The sequence below is a fragment of the Dendrobates tinctorius genome, unplaced genomic scaffold (assembly GCF_039654945.1).
Source record: "Dendrobates tinctorius isolate UK_male_01 unplaced genomic scaffold, ASM3965494v1 ptg000314l, whole genome shotgun sequence".
In the NCBI taxonomy this organism is placed as follows: Eukaryota; Metazoa; Chordata; class Amphibia; order Anura; family Dendrobatidae; genus Dendrobates; species Dendrobates tinctorius.
In genome coordinates this window covers 2,493,549-2,515,008 of record NW_027361981.1, presented here as the reverse complement: position 1 = coordinate 2,515,008, position 21,460 = coordinate 2,493,549, and the positions used below count along the sequence as shown (strand labels likewise).

Sequence of the window (21,460 nt, the reverse complement as noted above, 5' to 3'; positions counted from 1 at the left end):
TCCGTTTTTATGGCAGCAGTTATTAATAATTTACAAGACCGTTTACAGCTCCCTATGTTGACTCTTTAACGTCTCGGCCAATTTCCGTTTTTTGTGTTTTCATATTTTCCGTCCCTTCTTCCAAGAGAAATAAAGGTTTTATTGTTCTGTCCACAAAGACACATGAGGGTTTGATTTTGCGGGAAAAGTTGCACTCTTGAATGACACAATTCATTTTACCATGTAGGATCTTGGAAAACAGGGAAAAAATTGCGAGTGGGAAGAAATTGTGGAAAAAAAACTAAATTCTGACATTGTTTATTGGGAATTGTTTTTACAGTTTACATTTTGTTGCAAGAATGACCTCTCCGCATCAGTACGATCCTGCTCTTCAGCACAATTACGGTGATGGCGCACACATCCAGTTTTTATTATTGAAGTGAAAAAAAAAATCAGTTTGCAAAAAAAATTCATTTTTTCGGGTTGTGTGACCATTTTCCGATAACATTTTTATTTTTTCTGACAACAGAGCAATGTGATGACTTATTTTTTTATAGGACAAGACAACTTTTTAATTGATACCATTTTGGGACAGATGTGACATTTCCATCACTTGTTTCAGCATTTTTTCTTACAGTGACCATTTTTTCTTACGTGTTTACTGATCGGGTAAATTTTTCTATTTTGATCGAACTTTTCTGAAATCAAAGATACCACATATGTGGATTTTTTTTTTAAATATCTTTATTTGTAATGGGGGGAAAAGTGGAGTGATTTTGAACTTTTTATTATTATTTAATATTTTTTAAAACTTTTTTTTTTTTTACCATTGTTGCTATTCCCCTTAGGGGACTTGAAGCTGCGATCATTTGATCGCTTGTGCTATGTAGAATGATGCAACACTTGAACCAAAAATCCCCTTTTGTGAACCTACCTGCAAGACTCTACACTCATCTAATCACTCCTGAACTTCTTAGGAACCCTTCATAGAATGTCAGAGTTGGGAGGGACCTCCAGGGTCATTGTATCCAACACCCCTGCTCAATGCAGGATTCACTAACCCATCTCAGACAGATGTCTGTCCAGCTTCTATTTGAAGACTTCCATTGGAGGAGAACTCACCATCTTTTTTTCTTACAATTAAAAAACAAAATTTTACGTGTAACTATTCTATAACCCGCCAGCTGCCCGATATCTAATTCTGTATTCTGGTTGGCTTTCCCAAGTTCCAGGCTTTCCTATATGAAGGGTATATTTTCCGTCAGATTGGCAATGTGCCGGTGTTGCCCGATTCTTATCATTACACCATTATGTCCCCAAGGAGCCGCAATGCTGATGGTCCCGGCTAATCCATCAGAATTGATGTAATGAACCAGTTGCTACCGGGGATGTGTGCATTGATCTATTAATTGAGCTTCTTGATAGGCAGGGAGATGAATATTCATAGGCGCAGAAAGCTCAAAACTTTCCCTAATATGGATTCAGCACTTATGTTTTTAACCATTACCTTTCCTTGTCTTGTCGCTTTCCTCGTAGTGCTGTTCTTGGAGTGTTACACTGTTTATGAGCACAGTGATGCGTCCCCTGAATGTCAATGAGAAAACCAGATTTCCAATTAAGCGGCATGTGGAGATTTATTACACCTTGGTTCTTCCCATTTACAATGCATTGCAGCATATTTTATTTGTCTCCTTGGTGGAAAATATACAATTACATTTTGGAATGACTTATTCCCATTCTATGTGCGTAATGCCAGCTCCTTGCATCTCCAGGAGTGCAGAAGGTCTCTCCGGCCCCTGTCGCTATTTGATTACCAGTCTGTGCGAGTCTTCAGGGGGATTTTTAGATATGGCTCTCTCTTCCTCCAGCTGTCAACATATGCGTTTTATTACCTTGTTCTGATGCTGGTAAAGTTTTGTGGTTTTTCTTCTACTTGTCACTGTAGGAATGACATGTTTATATTGATACATATTATTTTGCCTTTTTTTTTTTTTTTAGGGATTTTGCATATGTTGCCAGAGATAAAGATACAAGAATCTTAAAATGCCACGTGTTCCGATGTGACACACCAGCAAAAGCCATCGCAACCAGCCTTCACGAAATCTGTTCTAAGGTCTATACGCTAAATGATTGTATATTATGTAAACGGTTAGCCAGATATAATACATGTGTGATAGCAGTAGTGCTACATTGATTTAAAGATAATCTATAAGATAATTATTAGGCTTTGTGCTGTTGTTTCAATACAGTCAGTGTTTTATCAGCAGGAGTTTACTGGTGCCTCTATGAAACCTGGCCTAACTCCGCCCCCAGCAATGATAAACAGCTCACTGTCAATAGAAAATGTACACAAAGTTGTGGTGTGGGCGGGGTTCGCTTTCTCAGCTCTGGTACAAGTTACATCTAAAAACACTGATTGTGTCACAACTGCTGCACTCAGTAATCTAAGTGATACATCGCTGGAATCAGGGTCTCTTTCCCTACATCAGGCTGCTCTCAGCAAAAACCTGGTGATAGATTCCTTCTAAGAATTTTCACTTCATTCAGATCTTTTTCCATTGTCTGGATGGTTTTTAGGCAGTATAAAAAAAAACAAACTATTTTGTAACACCGATCAGATTAATACAGGTGATGATTCATTTTTTTACAGATTATGGCAGAAAGGAAAAACGCCAAAGCTACGGCTTGCAGCTCATCACAGGAAAGACCACATGCCAGCCTTGATGTCCCACTGCAAGGTACGAATGCTGTACGATACAAGTTCCCATCTAATTCCTGGTTCCTAATGCCCTGACGCGTGATTTTAGCCTAGGGCTTATGTATATCCGAGCCTGATAATAGAGGACGGCTGAAATACCCACAACCGTTCGATGCCGTAATCTTCACTATGTTACGATTGAGGTAGTCCAATCATAGTGATAATTACGGGGGCTCACGTTCCTAATGGCTGGAGATTCGGATCTGATTGTATCTGCTTTTCAATATAATTGGCCCCACTGTGATCACTATGATAGATCTGATGTGAAATACTTTTCTGGGAATAACAAGGATTTATTTCACTACGGCAGGAACTCATTTTCTTGTTTTAATTGTAGTAAAAATATCTCTTTATGTAGATGTACTGTAGAGCTCAGATCAATGGCATACGCAGAGATCCCCTAGCAAAACTCAGGATGGGCCCTCGTACCCTGACAAAATGTAATTCAGGTTAATATTTAACTGCTTAACTGCCAGGCCTAATGGGGCCTTATTGACTGGTCATTTTGTTTCAATTTTGCCCCTCCGTTTTTCAGCAGCCATAACTTTTTAATTTATATTGTTTTCACTGTTGCGGCTGTGTGAAGCTTTTTTTTTTGTGGTATAAATCCTATTACATTTTTTGCACTGTTTTGGGGGTATATATATACCGTACATTACATTAAAAAAAAAAATCAAGAGCAAGGCAAATATAAGAAATGCTATTTTTTTTTTTAATAGTTTTTTGCAGTTCAAAATTTCCACTAAGTAACCTGTTGAATGAATTATACAGGTTATTACTGTTGTTTGTAGATACCGAATATGTAGTAGGTTTATGTTTTTTTTTTTTACCTTAGATGTATGTAGTAAAATTTATTTTATAGTAAAAAAAAGCTGATTTTTTTTTTTTATTTTTAAGGGCTTTTAAGTTTATTACCTTTTTTTTTTTTTTGAAGATGCTTTATATGTATATATATTTTTGCTACATAATTTGTTCACTAAGAGATATCAAAGTTGTCTTGGGGAAATTTTATTTTCCTTTTATTGATCATTTTTTTCCACTGCAATTAGGGCATCCACAGAAGCCCCAGTTACAGTGGAAAACAGCCAACAACAGTGACATAAATCACTGGCAGATCTGATCTGGGTATGATAGGACCAAACGGCTATTCTAACACATGACATCGTGAAGCCCCAGTCTTACATGGAAGTGTTCTGGGAGATACAGTACTTTCTTCCAGAATAATCCTGAATTCTCTGCTAATTCAGTATCTGGTGGCAATAAAGCCAGTGACACATGGCATGTAGCACACAGAAAAATGCTGTGGTGCCTCACATTCTAGACTTATATCGTCTTGTTTCCTGTGTCCAAAGATGTACAGTGTGTCAGATAAACAGAGGTCTGAAAAATGTAGGGAGCTAACTAAATCTGATGGCTCCGGAGTGGAGCAGCCATAACATATCATGTGATATTAGACATGGCAGCACCATTGGAGCCATTTTTCAGGATTTTCATTCCCTTCTTGTATTATGAGAATTGCTCTTTTCCATAAAGTGATTCAATCCGATATTGTTATTGTGTACGGATATCAAGCTTAAAGAGGTATTCCCATTGCCAAGATCTTATCTCAATATGCAGTAAGTGTAATAATAATAATAATAATAGCAAATACCTCCAATTAGAAATGTAGTATAGTTTTTCTGATTTGCTATGTCTTTCATTTTGTGCAGACATTTCAGGACCTTAGGTATCCATGGTTACAACCACTAGCAACCAGCTAACTCCCTACATCAGTAGTTGTAACCATGGATACCTAAGGTCCTGCAATGCCTGCACATGAGGAAAGAGACCTAGCAAATCAGAAAAACTATACTACATTTCTATTTGGAATTATTTGCTAATATTATTATTACACCTACTACATACTGGGATAGGATCTTGGAGATGAGAATACCCCTTTAGTATTCAGTTTGTGAATAGGCCATGTATCTGTAACTGTTAATATAAGAGTAAACCTTAGTGACTTTTCTCAGATATTACTGGTGTATAGTTGATGATTGGAAGACGTAGCTTCCAGACGATTTTCTGCTTATGGCTGCTCGTTATTAATGAATTATTTATTACTGTCTTGTCTTTCCTCCTATACAGTAGAATTCCCAACACCAAAGACAGAACTTGTGCAGAAGTTTCACGTGCGGTATTTAGGGATGCAATCAGTCACTAAACCCATAGGTAGGCGAGATCTCATCTGTAGATTTCCTACAGTGCGGCATCTGTTCATGTACACGGCATATCGTCTTATATGTCGTCTTTCTTCCTAAGGTATGGACGTTGTCAATGACGCCATAGATAGTCTAATGACCCCTTCAGACCAAGAGGACTGGACACCCGTCATTATGAACGTAGCTGATGCCACCGTGACTGTCATCAAGGAGAAGGTGAGATAATAAAACCAGAACCCCTCTAATTGGAAATTTTCATCATCTTTCGAGTGTGCGTCAAAAAATGAAGTCTATGCCAGCTTTGAGATTTCAGTTACCATTTCCACCAGTTTTCTGGAGTATAATGTAATCCAATATCATAAATTTGTTGCTTTTTTTCCTCTACCACAGGCACCACAGGCACTTTAACAGTGACAGCGCAGGTGCAAAAAGGAAAAAAAGTTGTCAAATTTTATGCTAATACTCATTGTGCCAAATTTTGTGACTATTGATGCCAGATATTTGAAAACAGTGGGATTATAGGTTATCTGTCACCCATTGTGCCCAGTCCTTCTTTATGACCCACCTTTTGAAAGTTTTAAAGAGTATTGTTTACATTTTTATTTCATAAATCAATAGTACACATGGAAATAAGAAATGATGTAATATATCTTATCAAAGAAATCTGCTTGTCTTTTCCCCTGGACTGAACTTTCATTGAAGACAGATTTTCCCATTACTGAGATCGGAGGTGGCAGTTAGTATTTTGAAAACTCTATGGAGAGACAGTTACAATTCTCCATATAACTTTATGAGCACCAACTGTCATCTATCTCACTGATGGGAAAATCTGTCTTCATTGAAAACAGATTTTACCCCGTGAATTAAGAATTGTGAACATGAAAGATAAGTCCAAGAGGAAAAAGAAGCAGATTTATCTAATAATATATATTACAATGTTTCTTATTTTCATGTTTACTAAATTTATGAAAAAAACTATTAAAACAACAGAGACTCATTAACATCTGCTGCTTTGAAATCATTCACATATCTATTCTTATATCACTGTTTCTGAGAAATCCACTTATCGCGTCTTGTACGTTGCAACACTTAGGCTAAGTTCACACTGGGCGTTTTTGAACTTTTTTTTTAGTTTTTTTGAAAATTTTCAGCTCCATTTGACAGTACCAGCTATGTCTGAGATTTCAGAAATCTCATACACAGTTTTTTTTTTTTGCATCATTATTTTGTGCTTTGCTTGTTTTTTTGGACACAGAGCATGTCATTTCTTTCAGCGTTTTTTTGGCGTTTTTCACCCATTGAATGGAAAAAAAACACCAAAAACGTGGCAAAACCTGCGTTTTTGCCGCAGCTTCTTTCTTGCCAAGCACTCAGTTTTTGCCGCAGAAAAAAAAACACAGCAAAACGCCCATTGTGATCTTAGCCCTTTCTCCTCTTCCCATTCCTTCCAGTGATCTGACATAAGTAGTGTCTAATGTGCTGCTAGTTATATTACATTGGCCACTATATTCTGGAAGTCATGAATATGGTTTGTAAGGTGTTTTTCTCACTTAGGCCAGATCAGGCATCCACCTTTCACAGTCCGTACACAGACAGCAATGCCTGGACTGACTGGGGGTCTCCTGAACTTCCAGCCTAGGTGGACATTCCGGGCATTGCGGTTCAGGAAATACAGCCATCTGAACCCGGCCTTACTCTTCTGCTTAAGACTGATTTCAAGGTCACATTTTCCAGCTAACAGCGCGAGCACAATGACATTTAGATGAACGCAGAAAAATAATGAAATAAATGGCGCTGCAGCTATCGAAGCGCAACAAAATAGGCTCCTATTTCAGTGTAATTTTATATCACTTGCAGAGCAGATGTTTGATTTAGTCACTTTATTAGGTAATTAAATACATGCAAGAATTTGCGTATTAAACAATTCTACAGTACGAGCGGAGATTAAAGCAGGTGTGTTGGTAAAATCTCATTTTTCCAATAAAAAGAACGTGTTGCAGTAGACTATGTTAAAGTAAGAAATGCCCACATTAGTCACTGAAATAACTTGAAACTACCGAAAATAATAATGAAAAAAAAGCACAACTAAGGTAAATGGCCTGGTCAAAAATGATAGTACTCCTAGAAAATACTGGAAATAATTTGACTATAGGGACATATGTGTCCTGTAATTGACATTACAGGTGTCTACAACCCTGTAATCAGGCTGACTATTTAAAGGGTGAAAAAGTAGTCATTGTGCTGTTTGGTATCATGCTGTGTACCATGTACCACACTGAACGTGGACCAAAGAAAGCTAAGAAGAGAGCTGTCTCAGGAGATTAGGAAGAAAATAATAGACAAACATGTATAAAATAGTCCATTTATAAGATCATCTCCAAACATCTTCACGTTAGTGTTAATACAGTTTTACATCTTATTCAGAGGTTTATGGGACTGTAGCCAAGCAGAGGAGGCCGTCAGAGGAAAATTGATGACAAATTGAAGTGATGTATAGAAGAATGGTAACCAAAGAGCCCAGAACAATTTCTAAAGAGATAGGAGATGAACCCAAAGTGTCAGATCGCACCATTCATTGCAAGTGCCTTAGTGTCAGATTGCACCATCCATCACAGTCTTGGCCACAGTGGACTTCATGGAAGACGACTGAAAGCAAATCCTAAAAAAGTGAGACTGGAATTTTCCAAAATGCATACTGGCAAGCCACAAATCATCTTGTAGCGTATCAAAACTGGAGCTTTTTGCCAAGTCACAACAGCTGCATGTTCACAGGTACAAAAATGAAGCTTACAAAGGAAAGAACATTGTACCTACTTTGAAACATGGAGGAAGTTCAGGTATGTTCTGGGGCTCCTCTGCTGCACCTGGCACATGGTGTCTTGAATCTGTGCAGGGTACAATACATTTTTTGAGACTATCACAGCATTCTGGAGCTAAATGTGCTGCCCAGTATCAAAAAGCTTGGTCTGAGTTGCAGGTTTTGGGTCCTTCGAAAGAAAAATGAACCAAAACGCACAGCTTAAAATATCTAAGAATGGATAAGAACAAAGCATTGGACTCTTCTAATGTGGCTTCTACGAGCCCTGATCTACCGTAAATCCTATTGAACATCTGTGGAAGGAACTGAAACCTGAAGTCTCGAAAAGGTTTATCGGAAGGGTACCAATAATTTGTCCACGTGTGTAAATGTATTCCAACATGCTTTACATGAGCATTCTGCTGTGGTTTGGCATTGTAAATTGTGGCAAAATCCAAGCCGTATTTTTCTTCTTTAGAAATTCTGGTACATAAACGTGCCCTTACAGAGAAATTAATGTAGGGGAAGTTATTTTGGCATTATGAAATTGGGTAAGACTTTGTTTCAATCTGCAATAACAAATTCTCTGTAAAAATAAATTGTAGGCATAAAAGGTGTACATTAGACTAACGTTGTCCGACAGCCTAATGTGTATAGGGACCTTCAGACTCTACCCCAACAAATAGGGTTGGGGGGAAATAAAGATCTGCATGATTCTTTCAGACTGTTCATCCTCTTGTTCTCAGAGGGATAAGCCGCCGCTAAAAATGTCAGGCAGCAGCTTTCTCATACAGAACATGGGAACGCTCAGCAGATTGAGCTCTCCTGCTCATAGAGGAGCTGGGAGACATCGCCGACAGCCGAGCATTCGTTCTGATCGCAACTATCTATTTTGTACGGGACCCCTAAGACCATTGGCAGACTGGCATAGAGTATCACTATGCAAGAACAATATAAGCGCCCTTTGCAGTCCAAGAGCTCATCAAAATGCACAATGCCACCTGCATTGGAGGTCGAATTGGGCTGTTTTACATTTGTATGGTTGCACTTGTGATATGTCCGCCCCTGCATAAGGTCTTGTACATATGCCATACTACAAATCTGAGGTATTCACCTGTTGTATACTACTTGCCATTTTTCACCCCATTTTTCATTTGACCTACATAATAAAATACCATACTATAGACATCAGCAAAAATATGTGTCAGGCCCATAGTGCATCAGCACTACAGGAGATTAATCATGTGGCAGAAGCAGATGGTGAACGATAGGGAATCTTTATGCACAGAAAAAATATAAAATAATATAAAATGTTATTTTCCAGCTCCATGTCACCTGCTTTATCTGAAGTAATTCCTCAGTTTTCGGAGATGTTGCTGGGATGGTTCCTGCAGAAAGACCTACAATCCGCACACAAGCTAAAATCCTATATTGCCATCTATAACTCAGTGTATGCCTCTGTATTATTATTACTCTCACATTCGCACACACTTCTGTCGTATTTGCCCACAGTCGTCATGAAATTGTTCTGCTCATTCCATATATCAGCATGCATGTAATATACAGAGAGTTTGTGCATCAGCTAACACTCGTCTATAGAGATTGCTTTGGTTCACATATCCACTGTACTAAGACAGCAAAACCCAATGCTCCTGAGACCCGGACACTCCAGAACCAGTATACTGGGAATACAAGAATAGCAATAAATTGGAAATGCTGCCATCTCGACACGTCAATCCATTCTGGTGCTCTGTGGTAGCGAGCTATTGTTTGTAGAGTCCTATGATTGTGGCAAATAGATGAGACTTGGGTTGCATGGACTAATGTCAGTGGAAAATTCTGTGATTCCATCATTCACTGTTGTAATGTTACATTTTAGAGTGGACATAAGTGCATAGACAGTCAGTAAGGAACAACTTAATTTAGGCTTGTCCTTTGTAATAAAGCTGCTCTAAAATATCAATTTCGGTAGATCAAGGGGTTTTCTGTGCCTTTTGATATTGATAGTCGATCATTATGATAAGCCATCAATAATTGGTTGAGGTCCAACTGCTGATCAGCAGAAGGAAGGATGGCAATGCTCAAGCCGGCGCCCCATACCCTTCTTTGTTGACGCAGGCACATCACCAACCGTACAATTGTAGCTGTGCCTGGTATTGATTCAATGGTACTGAATTAATTCTCAGTAGGTAACATGACCCTTGAGGAGTTGTACCACACCAATCAATATTTATCGCATATCCTAAGTATAGACCATGTCACCAAATGAAAAACATTTAGGAGATGTAACGAGGTTTCGTTCTGATTCCCCTCATATAAATGGGAGAGAAAAAAACTTTCATCATGCATGGGGTGGGATACTTTATGGTAAGAGTTGTCAAATTTTGAAAAGTCTAATTACAAGGGTTAGTAATGGCAAAAGTAAAGCTTGTCTAACCCCTTACATGTAGATAAAGCCGAACCTTCCCACGTCAGCCGGGAATGGCTCACCATCTCAACTCAAATCTCTGGGAAAACAAGGATTGAGCATACTGGACTTCAACGTATCCGATCCTTTTGTTCTCCAAGAGATGAGCTACCACCAGAGGCTTTTGGCTGTGAATTATACCCCTCTCCTTATTGATGACACATGCATGTTCAACTAAGCTTAACATGAATCTATAGGGGGAGAAGGGAGTTAATATTCGAAAGATGAATCTGCCCGAAGAATGTTTGGTTGACAGCTTTTGAAGGCCAATTTTATAAAAAGTCTGGCCAATTATTCATTAGTGGCAGGGGGTTCTGTTAAATTTTGTCTCCGAGAATAATTTATTTGCACTATGGAAATGAAAATTTTGTCACTTATTTTTGAAGCGTTAATGTTTTTCTTTTGTGGAGTAAGCCGAAGTTCTGTGACACCATTAGCTGCTCAGTAGGAGAACCAAAATCTAAAGCAATGTTTTATAAAGCCTTAGGGCAAAGCCTTTTCTGGGTTACAAATTTGTAATTTCTTATAACAAAAAGATACCTCAGTATGATGATGCCCAGTAGAGGAGGCAGCCATGATATTGGTACTCCTGGATGGTAATTAGGATAGTCGTGTGCACAGAGATGTAACTGCAAGCTGAGAAATGTCATCTGTTCCTTCCCGGCAGGATGAAGAAGTCTTATTAGAATGTCGGGTGCGTTTCCTATCGTTCATGGGTGTTGGTAAAGATATCCATACATTTGCTTTCATTATGGACACAGGCAATCAGCATTTTGAGACTCATGTCTTCTGGTGTGAGCCCAATGCAGGAAGTGTTTCTGAAGCTGTCCAAGCTGCATGCATGGTAAGGATGCTTTCCAAAAAATGGAATCTTGTGTGATGGTTTAGCCGTCAGTATTAGACTGGTGAAAATCCCATTTACTTGAATGGTATTAATCTGCAATATCTAGCATAGACACAACATAAGACGCGACATGCGCACTATGAACCGGTATAAAACTTTCCATATACAATACATAGCGGTCTCCCGATAGTTCGTCCAACTGCTATTTCTCCCGCTTCCCCCATATACAGGAAGGTTTGGCTTGACCAAGTGGTCCTTTGTTCTCTGTGAGAAAGTCGTTGCAGCACTGGTCTAAGCACAGCGACCCCTTGAAACATTTGAATGGGGTGTTTAGACCTATGAGTTACTATGGTAGCCTAGGTTATGCTGAAGACCCATGCCTGTCATTATGGTGCACTGCTGAAGTTCAGCCTGTGGCTGAACTTATTAGCAGACCGTGACTTTTGCTATATAGTGTATAGTATATATAGTATATATAGTACAGTATAAGCAATCATATAATCGTAGAGATGTAAGGGACCTCCTGGGCCATCAGGTCCAACCCGCTGCTCAAAGCAGGATTCGCTAAATCATCCCAGACAGATGTCTGTCCAGCCTCTGTTTGAAGACATCTATTGAAGTCACCACCTCTCGTGGCAGCCTGTTCCACTCATTGATCACTCTGTCAAAAAGTTTTTTCTAATATCTAATCTGTGTCTCCTCCCATTCAGTTTCATCCCATTGCTTCTAGTCTTTACTTATGCAAATGAGAATAAAGATGATCCTTCTACAATGTGACAGCCCTTGAGATATTTGTAGACAGCTATTAAGTCTCCTCTCAGTCTTCTCTTCTGCTAGCTAAACATTCCCAAATCCTGCAACCTTTCTTCATAAGACAGGGTTTGCAGACCGGTCACCATTGTGGTTGCTCTTTTCTGAACTTGCTCCAGTTTGTTGATGTCTTTTTTAAAATGTGGCGCCCAAAACTGAACACAGTATTCCAGATGAGGTCTGACCAAAGAGGAGTAGAGGACAATAATGACATCACGTGATCTAGACTGTATGCTTCTGTTTATACATCCTAGAATTGCATTTGCCTTTTTTGCTGCTGCATCACACTGCTGACTCATATCAGTCTGTGATCAATTAGTATACCCAAGTCTTTTTCACATGTGCTGTTGCTTAGCCCTATTCCTCCCATTTTGTATATGCTTTTTTCATTTTTATTGCCAAGATGTAGTACTTTGTATTTTTTCCTGTTAAAAACCATTCTGTTAGTTGCTGCCCACTGCTGCAGTTTATTTATATCTTTTGAATCCTCGCTCTCTCTTCTCTAGTATTAGCTATCCCTTCTAGCTTTGTGTCATCAGCAAATTTAATCAGTTTACACTCAATTCCTTCATCTAAATCTGACATGACTAAATAATTGATAAAGATGTTGAACAATACAGGGCCCAAGACAGAGCCCTGTGGTACCCCACTTGACACATTCTTCCAACTGGATGTGCAGCCTTTTACGACCACTCTTTGGGTCCGATCACTAAGCCAGTTATGAATCCACCTAACAGTTGCCTTGTCCATTCCATACTTAGCCATTTTTTCAATAAGGATTGTGTGAGATACTTTGTCAAATGCTTTGCTGAAGTCAAGATATACTATATCTACAGCATTTCCCTGATCCACCCAATCAGTGATTCTGTCATAGAAGGAAATTAAGTTAGTCTGATATGACATATTAGTTACAAACCCATGCTGACTCTGGTTAATCACTTCATTCTTGTTCAGGTACTTGCATACATGTTGTTTAATAATTTGTTCAAAGATCTTTCCTGGTATAGAAGTCAAACTCACCGGCCTATAGTTCCCTGGGTCCACCTTCTTCCCCTTTTTGAAGATAGGAACAACATTTGCTCTTCTCCAGTCTTCTGGGACTTCTCCTGTTCTCCAAGAATTTTCAAAGATTATGGAGAGGGGTTCAAAAATTTCTTCTGCTATCTCCTTTAGAACTCTGGGGTGTAATTCATCTGGACCTGGAGGCTTGAATTCATTTAGGTTAGCTAAGTGTTTCCTCACTAACTTTCTGTTTTATAGATATCCTGGATTCTTCTATTCCCTTAATAGGACAGTGAAGAACCATTGATGTTACATTTCCTTTCTGAGAGAAAACAGATGCAAAATAGGAATTTAAAAGTTTGGCCTTCTCAACATCCTGTCTTACCATTTCATCATTTTCATCCTGTAGAAATCCTATAGCACCTTTGACTTTTCTTTTACTTTTGACATATCCCCAAAATCCTTTATTATTGCTTTTGACATCTCTTGCAAGCCTCAATTCATTGTCAGCTTTAGATAATCTGATTTGTGCCCTGCAATTTCTGCAGACAGCATTATATTCTTCTTTAGATATGCCTCCCTTTTTCCATTTTATAAACATTTCTTTCTTCCTTTTTAGCACGTGCTTAAGTTCTGTGTTCATCAATCCTGGTTTCCTTTCCTATTCTTCCCTCTTTTCGGAATTGTTAACGATTGTGCTTTGAGAATTTAATTTTTCAAGATTTCCCATCCTTCCTGGACATTTTTGTCCTTAAGGATATCCAGCCATTGGATCCCTCCAATTCTCTTTCTGAATCCCTTAAAATCTGCCTTTCTGAAATCTAACCTTGATGTCTGAGTCTTCACAGGTCTTCCGCCTCTAGTTATCCAAAATTCTAAAATAGCATGGTCGCTACCTCCTAGGGTCCCAGCCACTTTTACCTCCTCAACCATTTCCTCCCTGTTTATAAGGATTAGATCCAAGGTAGCAGTTCCCCTTGTTTTCTCCCCTACCTTTTGGAAGATAAAGTTGTCAGCAAGAGAGGATAAGAATTTCCTTGACCTGTTAGTTTTGCCTGAGAGAGATTCCCAACAAATGTTTGGATAGTTGAAATCTCCCATGAAAACTATGTGATATTTTTTGGAGAACTTGGTCATTTGATGCCAATCAGACAATCGCAGTGTTAAGTCTTCTAAAAAAAAAACTAACAAGTGAAAGCGTTTAAGAAAAAAAGTTTTTAAAATTATGAAAGATCGAAAATATTCAGATCACCCCTGTTTCACCCATTAAAAATAAAGAAAAAATGTAAAAATACAAATATGTGGTATCGCTGTGTTCGTAAAAGTCCAATTTATGAAAATATGAAATTAATTAGTCCAATTTACAAGTACCGTAAAGAGAAAAAAATAAAAAACGCTGGAATTGAGGGTTTTTTGGCTTTTAGCAACAGTGCAAAAAAAAAAAAAAACTATAGGGAGCGATCAATTTGTCACATGTTCCCCAAAATGGTATCGATAGAATCGTCTTGTCATGTAAAAAAAAGATCCCTCACTCAGATCCACAACTGAAAAATGGAAATGGTGCTGGTCTTGGAAAATGGTGACACAAGCAAGAATTACTTTTTACAGCTTTCTGATTTTTCTTTTTTTTTCACCACTTACGGTATATAAAGTATATACAGTGAGTACGGAAAGTATTCAGACCCCTTTTAACTTTTTCACTCTTTGTTTCATTGCAGCCATTTGGTAAACTCAAAGTTCATTTTTTTCCTCATTAATGTACACTCTGCACCCCATCTTGACTGAGAAAAAAACAAAAATGTAGAAATGTTTGTAAATGTATTAAAAAGAAAAATTGAAATATCACATGGTCATAAGTATTCAAGCCCTTTGCTCAGACACTCATACTTTTCTTAGCAAGTATGTAATATCATATGCAAGCAGTAATATGTGATATTTCAGTTTTTCTTTTTTAATAAATTTGCGAAAATGTCTACATTTCTGTTTTTTTTTCAGTCAAGATGGGGTACAGAGTGTACATTAATGAGAAAAAAAAGATTTTTTTTTAATTTAGCAAATGGCTGCAATGAAACAGAGTGAAAAATGTAAAAGGGTCTGAATACTTTCCTTACCCACTGTATATTAAAAACCATGCATGATTGGTATCACCATTATCAGACCTGGTGAATCATATTGCCAGGTCATTTTTACTACACAATGACAGCTGTAAAAATAAAATCCATTAAATAATGGTGGGGTTTTTTTCTGTCATTTTGCCAAAATTGGAATTTTTTGGATTGTGTCATTCAAAACAAGAACTCATCCCGGAAAACAAGCCCCCATACAGCTATGTTGACTGAGCAATAAAAAAGTTATGGCTCTTGAAAGAAGGGGAGGGAAAAAAACAGAAAATAAAACGGAAAATTACTATGTTCGGAATGGGAGCAAAAACCCTTTAACAAGCCCTTTAACACTATTTCGATAAGTGTATATCAGGTATAAGGTTATATCTGGAATATTGGGGCAGACATTGGTTGTCTTTCTTTACTAACATAAGGACTCGTGTGTTTTTTCTAGTTGCGGTATCAGAAGTGCCTGGTCGCCAGGCCTCCTTCCCAGAAGCCACAGCCACCGCCACCTCCTCCAGACTCTGTGACAAGAAGAGTCACGACCAGTGTAAAACGTGGCGTTTTATCCCTGATTGACACTTTGAAACAGAAACGCCCTGTGGCCGACATGCCATAGCTTCAAGATGGCGGAAGAATAAAGAACACTTGAATCTTATGTGTCTGCTGAAGTAAAAGTAGCTGTGTATCGGAGTGTGCCACGGCTCAGCCTTCCATTAAGCTGCTGCTTTTCTCTTCAGAGAATCTCTCTTAATCTGATGTTTGACAAGCATGTTCTCGTTCTGACACCATGGCGTACTACAAAAGAAGCATGAATATAAATATATATCTATTCATACTTTTTATTTTTCTCTCTCCTCTACGTGGTTCTTCTTACATTCATTGGATTGTCTGTTTCCGATTGTAAATATGAGAAACATTTCATGACAAGATGACATTTTCTGCACTCTTTAACAAATGCCATGGAGTCCATTGTTAAGGATTACTAAGCATCCCGTAGCTCACTGACTCATCCCATCCTTGAGGAAAGTAAACATCACGATGTTCATCCTTGTGATCTGTACCCACAAAAGACACTGCTGTCTGACCAATACGATGGCCTAGGTGTCAGTGGAGCAGATTTATGGGGTCTTTTATTACCTGCGCTGCCAACACTTAATCAGTAAATGCACAAAAACATAATTTTGTAAACTGAAGTCTAGTAGATGGGCTTCTCTTGGGTGGTCAGAGTCTAGTAGATGGGCTTCCCTTGGATGATTGGAGTCTAGCAGATGGGCTTCCCTTGGGTGGTCAGAGTCTAGTAGATGGGCTTCCCTTGGGTGGTCAGAGTCTAGTAGATGGGCTTCCCTTGGGTGGTCAGAGTCTAGTAGATGGGCTTCCCTTGGGTGGTCAGAGTCTAGTAGATGGGCTTCCCTTGGGTGGTCAGAGTCTAGTAGATGGGCTTCCCTTGGGTGGTCAGAGTCTAGTAGATGGGCTTCCCTTGGGTGGTCAGAGTCTAGTAGATGGGCTTCCCTTGGGTGGTCAGAGTCTAGTAGATGGGCTTCCCTTGGGTGGGCGGAATCTAGTAGATGGACTTCCCTTGGGTGGTCAGAGTCTAGTAGATGGGCTTCCTTTAGTGGTTGGAGTCTAGTAAATGGGCTTCCCTGAGTTGGTCGGAGTCTAGCAGATGGGCTTCTCTAGGGTGGTTGGAATCTAGTAGATATGCTTCCCTTTTGTGGTCGGAATCTAGTAGATGGGCTTCCCTGGGGTGGTCGGATAATTACATACAGGATGTGGACAGCTTGTTAGAACATTTATTCCACACCACCTCATGCCGAACTGCATTATAGAGATCATATCTTCTAATATTAGCCCGCTCTCCTCTATACTAGTCCATACCAGTGCTAAGGGCACTGAGTCAGATACACTCTCAACATAGCACACTGCCTACATAGTCTGGCAGCTGAATAGTCAATCACAACTTGTGGAGCCCGTACATAGTCCTCCCTCATTGCTCTGTCTACATCACTCCTCATTGCTCTGTCTACATCACGCCTCATTGCTCTGTCTACATCACAATATTTCTGTATAGGCCATGCAATGTGCTAAACCATTTTAGGACTGTAAATTAATATATCTTAAGCAAAGGAACTATACATGATGCCAAGGAATGAGCACACTACAAAAAATGTCTGTGTACAGACACAGTTTTGATATCCTAAATAATGTCCAACCTTTAATACTGTATATTACGGTATTTTTCGATATTTCCTTCATTTATCTTTACTGCTGTCAGAGCTCCCTTATTCTAACACAGAACTCCAAATTATCTGCATAGGCATCGTTAAGATACTAAACTCTACCACTAGAGGGAGCTTACAAGCATTCCGCATACTGGTTTATTATTGTGTTCTATGTAAATTCAGTATGCAGTTTGCTCCTGAGCTCCCTCTAGTGGAGGCTGTAGAAAATTAGACATGGAACACTGCAAATGAGAAATATGTACTGGACCAAAATCTATTATGTTAAAAGATAAAAATGCATATATTACTGGATTTAGTATTTAGTATTGCATTGTCATTGTCCTTTAAACCGATCTGTGAGCAGTTAATTGCAGTGCTCCTGTACCCTACATAGACAATTGGCTGATACTTAGTCCTGTATTTCAACAGTCTATTGGTCTTACACGATTTGGCTTCTTCCAAGGAAAGAAAAGCTCATGTAATCATATGCACAAATTTAATAGTAGGGTAAATTGCAGCCGCAGTCACTAATTATATTAGCCATTAATTGTATTTTAAGGAGAATAATTTATTGGGCATTTGATTTTTCTTTCTCCTTATTTGCAATGTAACGAGTTTCCAGTTTTTGGCAGGTTTGTAAATGACAAATTGACTTCCCTTCCTGCGCTCAACGTAGTGTTTCTTCATCAAATTCTGTGGGTGATAAAACATGGAAGGTGGAAAAAAAATAGGAAATGCCTGCACCAAATAAAGCTTCATTCTTTAATACTGTTTCATAGGGGACCAAAATCAGCAAATTGTATGGACCCTCAGTGTTAATACATGTGGCCGGAGGGTCAATATTTTAGGAATTTGGGCTTTCTGCACCCTCGTATCCCTGCAGATTTAGTGCGGAGGTGCATTGTTTTATCTGCTATTATCTCAATATCCATATGTTCGTCATATGCAACTTGTATCCATACTGCACTCGTACAATTCTGCTTTAACGTCCTCCTCAGTCAGAATTAAGAATTATGCTGACCATTTCAGCGCGTTTAGACTATATTGGCGACCTAGTATATGAATTACTCATGGCAGTGTGTCCACAAAAGGCGGTGACTTGCTGTTCTCATCAGTCTCCCTGTTGCTTCAAGCTGCCCCACAGTCACGTCAAATATGCAGAAAAAAATGAGTGTTTAGTTCTTTTTTTATATTTTGTGGTTTTATTTTTTTAGCCTTTAACAAAAGAACATCAATTACATCAGAGGGATGCTGTGACACACAGGAGCATCCACCCTTCATCATTCTGGAATTGTTAAGGTTCTACAATTTGTCATGACACCAATTCCATACAGTCTCACACCTTCTAGTAAAAACGTTATATGTTCTTCAACATGGGAGCCTATGTCTCTGACAGAAGCCTTGCAACAGCCCTAGGCTCCCATGTAAAGAATATGTATGGACAAGTCAAGGGAGGCCACACCAGTACACCAAACTACTGTCCAAGGGGTCAATTTAAGTCACGCTTTGTATGAAAATAAGGTGTTTTTGGAGAGTAAGGCTACTTTCACACTTGCGTTGCTTTGAGCTGCGTCGGGCAGTGCACGGCCGCCGCTAAGCTCTGCCCACGGCCGCGCCTCCTCTGGTCACCTCCGCCTATGGGTGCATGACTCTGCATGCGAACTGCATACCCTACCTTTAGCATTGGGTACGCAGGCTGTGCGCAAGTATGCGTTTGCCGGCGCATGCTTCCTTTTGACGGTGCGCCGAGCTCACCAAAATCCAACACGGTGCGTTTGGCGCAGGTCGGCGCACCGTCAAAAGGACACATGCACCGGCAAATGCATACCTGCGCACGGTCTGCATACCGAATGCTAAAGATAGGGTACACAGGTCGCGTGCAGCGTCATGCGCCCATAGGTGGAGCTGACCGGAGGAGGCGCGGCCGTGGGTGGAGTTTAGCGGCAGCCGTGCGCAGCTCCAAGCAACGCAAGTGTTAAAGTAGCCTAAGATGGACCCACCACAGTCCACCGGATCCTATGGGAGATCCTGGCTTTGACACAGTACAGCATCCTAATAGAGATGAGCAATTTGATTTGAGCCGCCCTGGTCTGACATCCAGCTAGGCATCCTACGCACCTGTAGGGCTTACTAGGCCTCACAATACCATGACATTCATCTCTATGTGCCTACTAATCCCCAGATGCACACAGGGTGCCGTGCGCATAACTGAAGACTGACTGCCACAGAGGACCGGAGGAGACAGAGAATTGGTGGCCGGTTGGCACAAAGAACGTGAGGAGGCAGAGAACTGCAGACCAGCTGCCACAAAGGACTGGACCTCTGACCACAGCAGCACAATTGAATTGTTCATGTCTATGTCTTAACAGTTCAAAAGAAGACTTCCCCTTTTAGAGTAGACCTTAGCACCAATCATTTACCAGTAGGGTCTATTTTTTTTATATACAATGAACCTATTAGATCTTAATGAACAATGATATCTACAAAATGTACAGTGAAATTAAAGATGGCGTGCACAAGTTCTGTTTAGTTCTAGGGTGGTCATCATAATCATCTCTGGTGGGCCTAAGGAACCCCAGTCTGACCCTGACCATTCAGAATGAGTGGTCGAGAGAGATGGTTCGTAACTTGCTTACACTGTACAATTTATGTGTGTGGTTTAAAGTGGGCATCTAAATTTATAAAAGTGGAAAAAAAATGTCCTTTACAGCAGCTGTTCACTATTCGGACAACCCCTTCTAAATCCTTAAGTTTTATTCCAGAAAAATAATACACACCTCCAGTTCCGCATCATTCCAGCGATGTTGGCATTGACTCTCCCTGGGATCGCGTAACATTGTTATGTCACGCAATCCCTGTGGTCAATCAGCACTGGCGTCACTTTCCTCTCCGCCAGACAAATCACATAAATTCTGGAAACGTGAGAGCTGTCACTGGGGGTAAACATAAGGACTGAGAAGGGTTTGTCTGAGCAGTGGATAACCCCTTGTAGAAAATGTTCCTAGAACTGTTTCTATAAAAGAAACTCCATGCAAAAATGTCATGTAACCACAGAGTTGTTGCTTTTTTTTATTACATTATTTTGTATTCCTTTTTTCAAGTGACATTTCCTTGTTTAGAATGTCAATGAAAAAAAAATTAAAACACTCCACACCGACAGCTCACTAAAATTGCAAAAAAAAAAAAACCCCAACATAATTATCATACTAATGTGAATATGGAAAATGTTTGCTGTTTGCAGCGTAAAATTACTAAAAAGGCTCCTTAAAAATAAAAATTTGTTTTATAGTTCCGTTCTGCACAGCCGGCTACATTGTGGAGCGTTGTACACGGGAACCAAGTTTCTGCCTAGCTATTCCATGCTATCTCTCCTGCACCTCCCATTACTGTCCTCATCTCTCTGCAGACATAAGGTGAAACATGTAGTGATCTATGGGAAATTGCCAATCCTTTGCAGATATTTTGTTTTAAAAATAGCTTTGCATATTTTAACTTAAAGAATTATTTTGTAAAACGAATTGTAATTAAAAAAAAAAAGTCACTTTTTTTTACGGCCAAAAAGTATGTATGTGGTGTGTATGTATGACGAAATGCCAACGTGTTAGTAAGAGTCCATTTATCTATGCATTCTTTGTATGCAGTGGCTCTATAAACAGCCATGTTCACTATGCCTTGTATGTCGTGATTTTTTTTATTCACACGTCACAGATATTTTCTTTTATTTATAAACGAACAGCTAACATTGTCTTCTCGTCTGCTGTTTTTTTTATTTTGCCACAGCATATTAAGAGTTAACATATAGATTCAGTGAAATCAGGCTCGGACTGGCCCATAGGGGAACAGAGGAATCCCCCGGTGGGCCCCCAACCCCACTGTATGGACAGTACTTGGTATAATTCACTTGATTCACTCTGTACAGAAAAAGCAGCATCTCATCATTCATTAACCAAACTACCCAGTTTATTATTATGTAGAGATATAGGTACATTTGTGAACGAGGGTAATGGAATGTATGCAGGTGAAAAGTGGGCCCCCAAAGTCAGTGTTACTGGTGGGCCCTTCACACCCCAGTCCGACACTGAGTGAGATATCTGTAGATCCAGCATGAGGATGTATACACACAGCATTACCCGATTCATCACAGCCTTTCTGCTTATTTTTCATAGATTTTTGTTTCTTTTTTGCGCCCTTTTTTTTTGTTTGCACCCAATTTATTTTTCTATTTGCAACTTTTTTTTAAGTCTATTTTATATGTGCTCGCCTGTTTTTTGTCAT

The 21,460-nt window shown here is 39.4% G+C and overlaps 1 protein-coding gene across 13 annotated transcripts in view; it reads left to right on the top strand.

Moving 5' to 3' along the window:
* The window catches only part of APBB2 (amyloid beta precursor protein binding family B member 2), a 432,059-nt gene extending 411,129 nt beyond the window's left edge, over positions 1 to 20,930 (top strand). For 9 of the 13 annotated variants that reach the window (XM_073561128.1, XM_073561135.1, XM_073561133.1 and 6 more), the window contains 6 exons: positions 1,978 to 2,092; positions 2,630 to 2,717; positions 4,865 to 4,948; positions 5,039 to 5,154; positions 10,870 to 11,046; positions 15,415 to 20,930. In XM_073561128.1, coding sequence (XP_073417229.1) covers positions 1,978 to 2,092; positions 2,630 to 2,717; positions 4,865 to 4,948; positions 5,039 to 5,154; positions 10,870 to 11,046; positions 15,415 to 15,582 — 748 coding nt within the window. In that variant the 3' untranslated portion in view covers positions 15,583 to 20,930. Of the gene's footprint in view, positions 1 to 1,977; positions 2,093 to 2,629; positions 2,718 to 4,864; positions 4,949 to 5,038; positions 5,155 to 7,362; positions 10,722 to 10,869; positions 11,047 to 15,414 lie in introns of those variants that run through there. The other 4 variants (XM_073561132.1, XM_073561136.1, XR_012227058.1 and 1 more) reach the window with 3 other exon arrangements.
* The last annotated feature ends 530 nt before the right edge of the window (positions 20,931 to 21,460 follow it).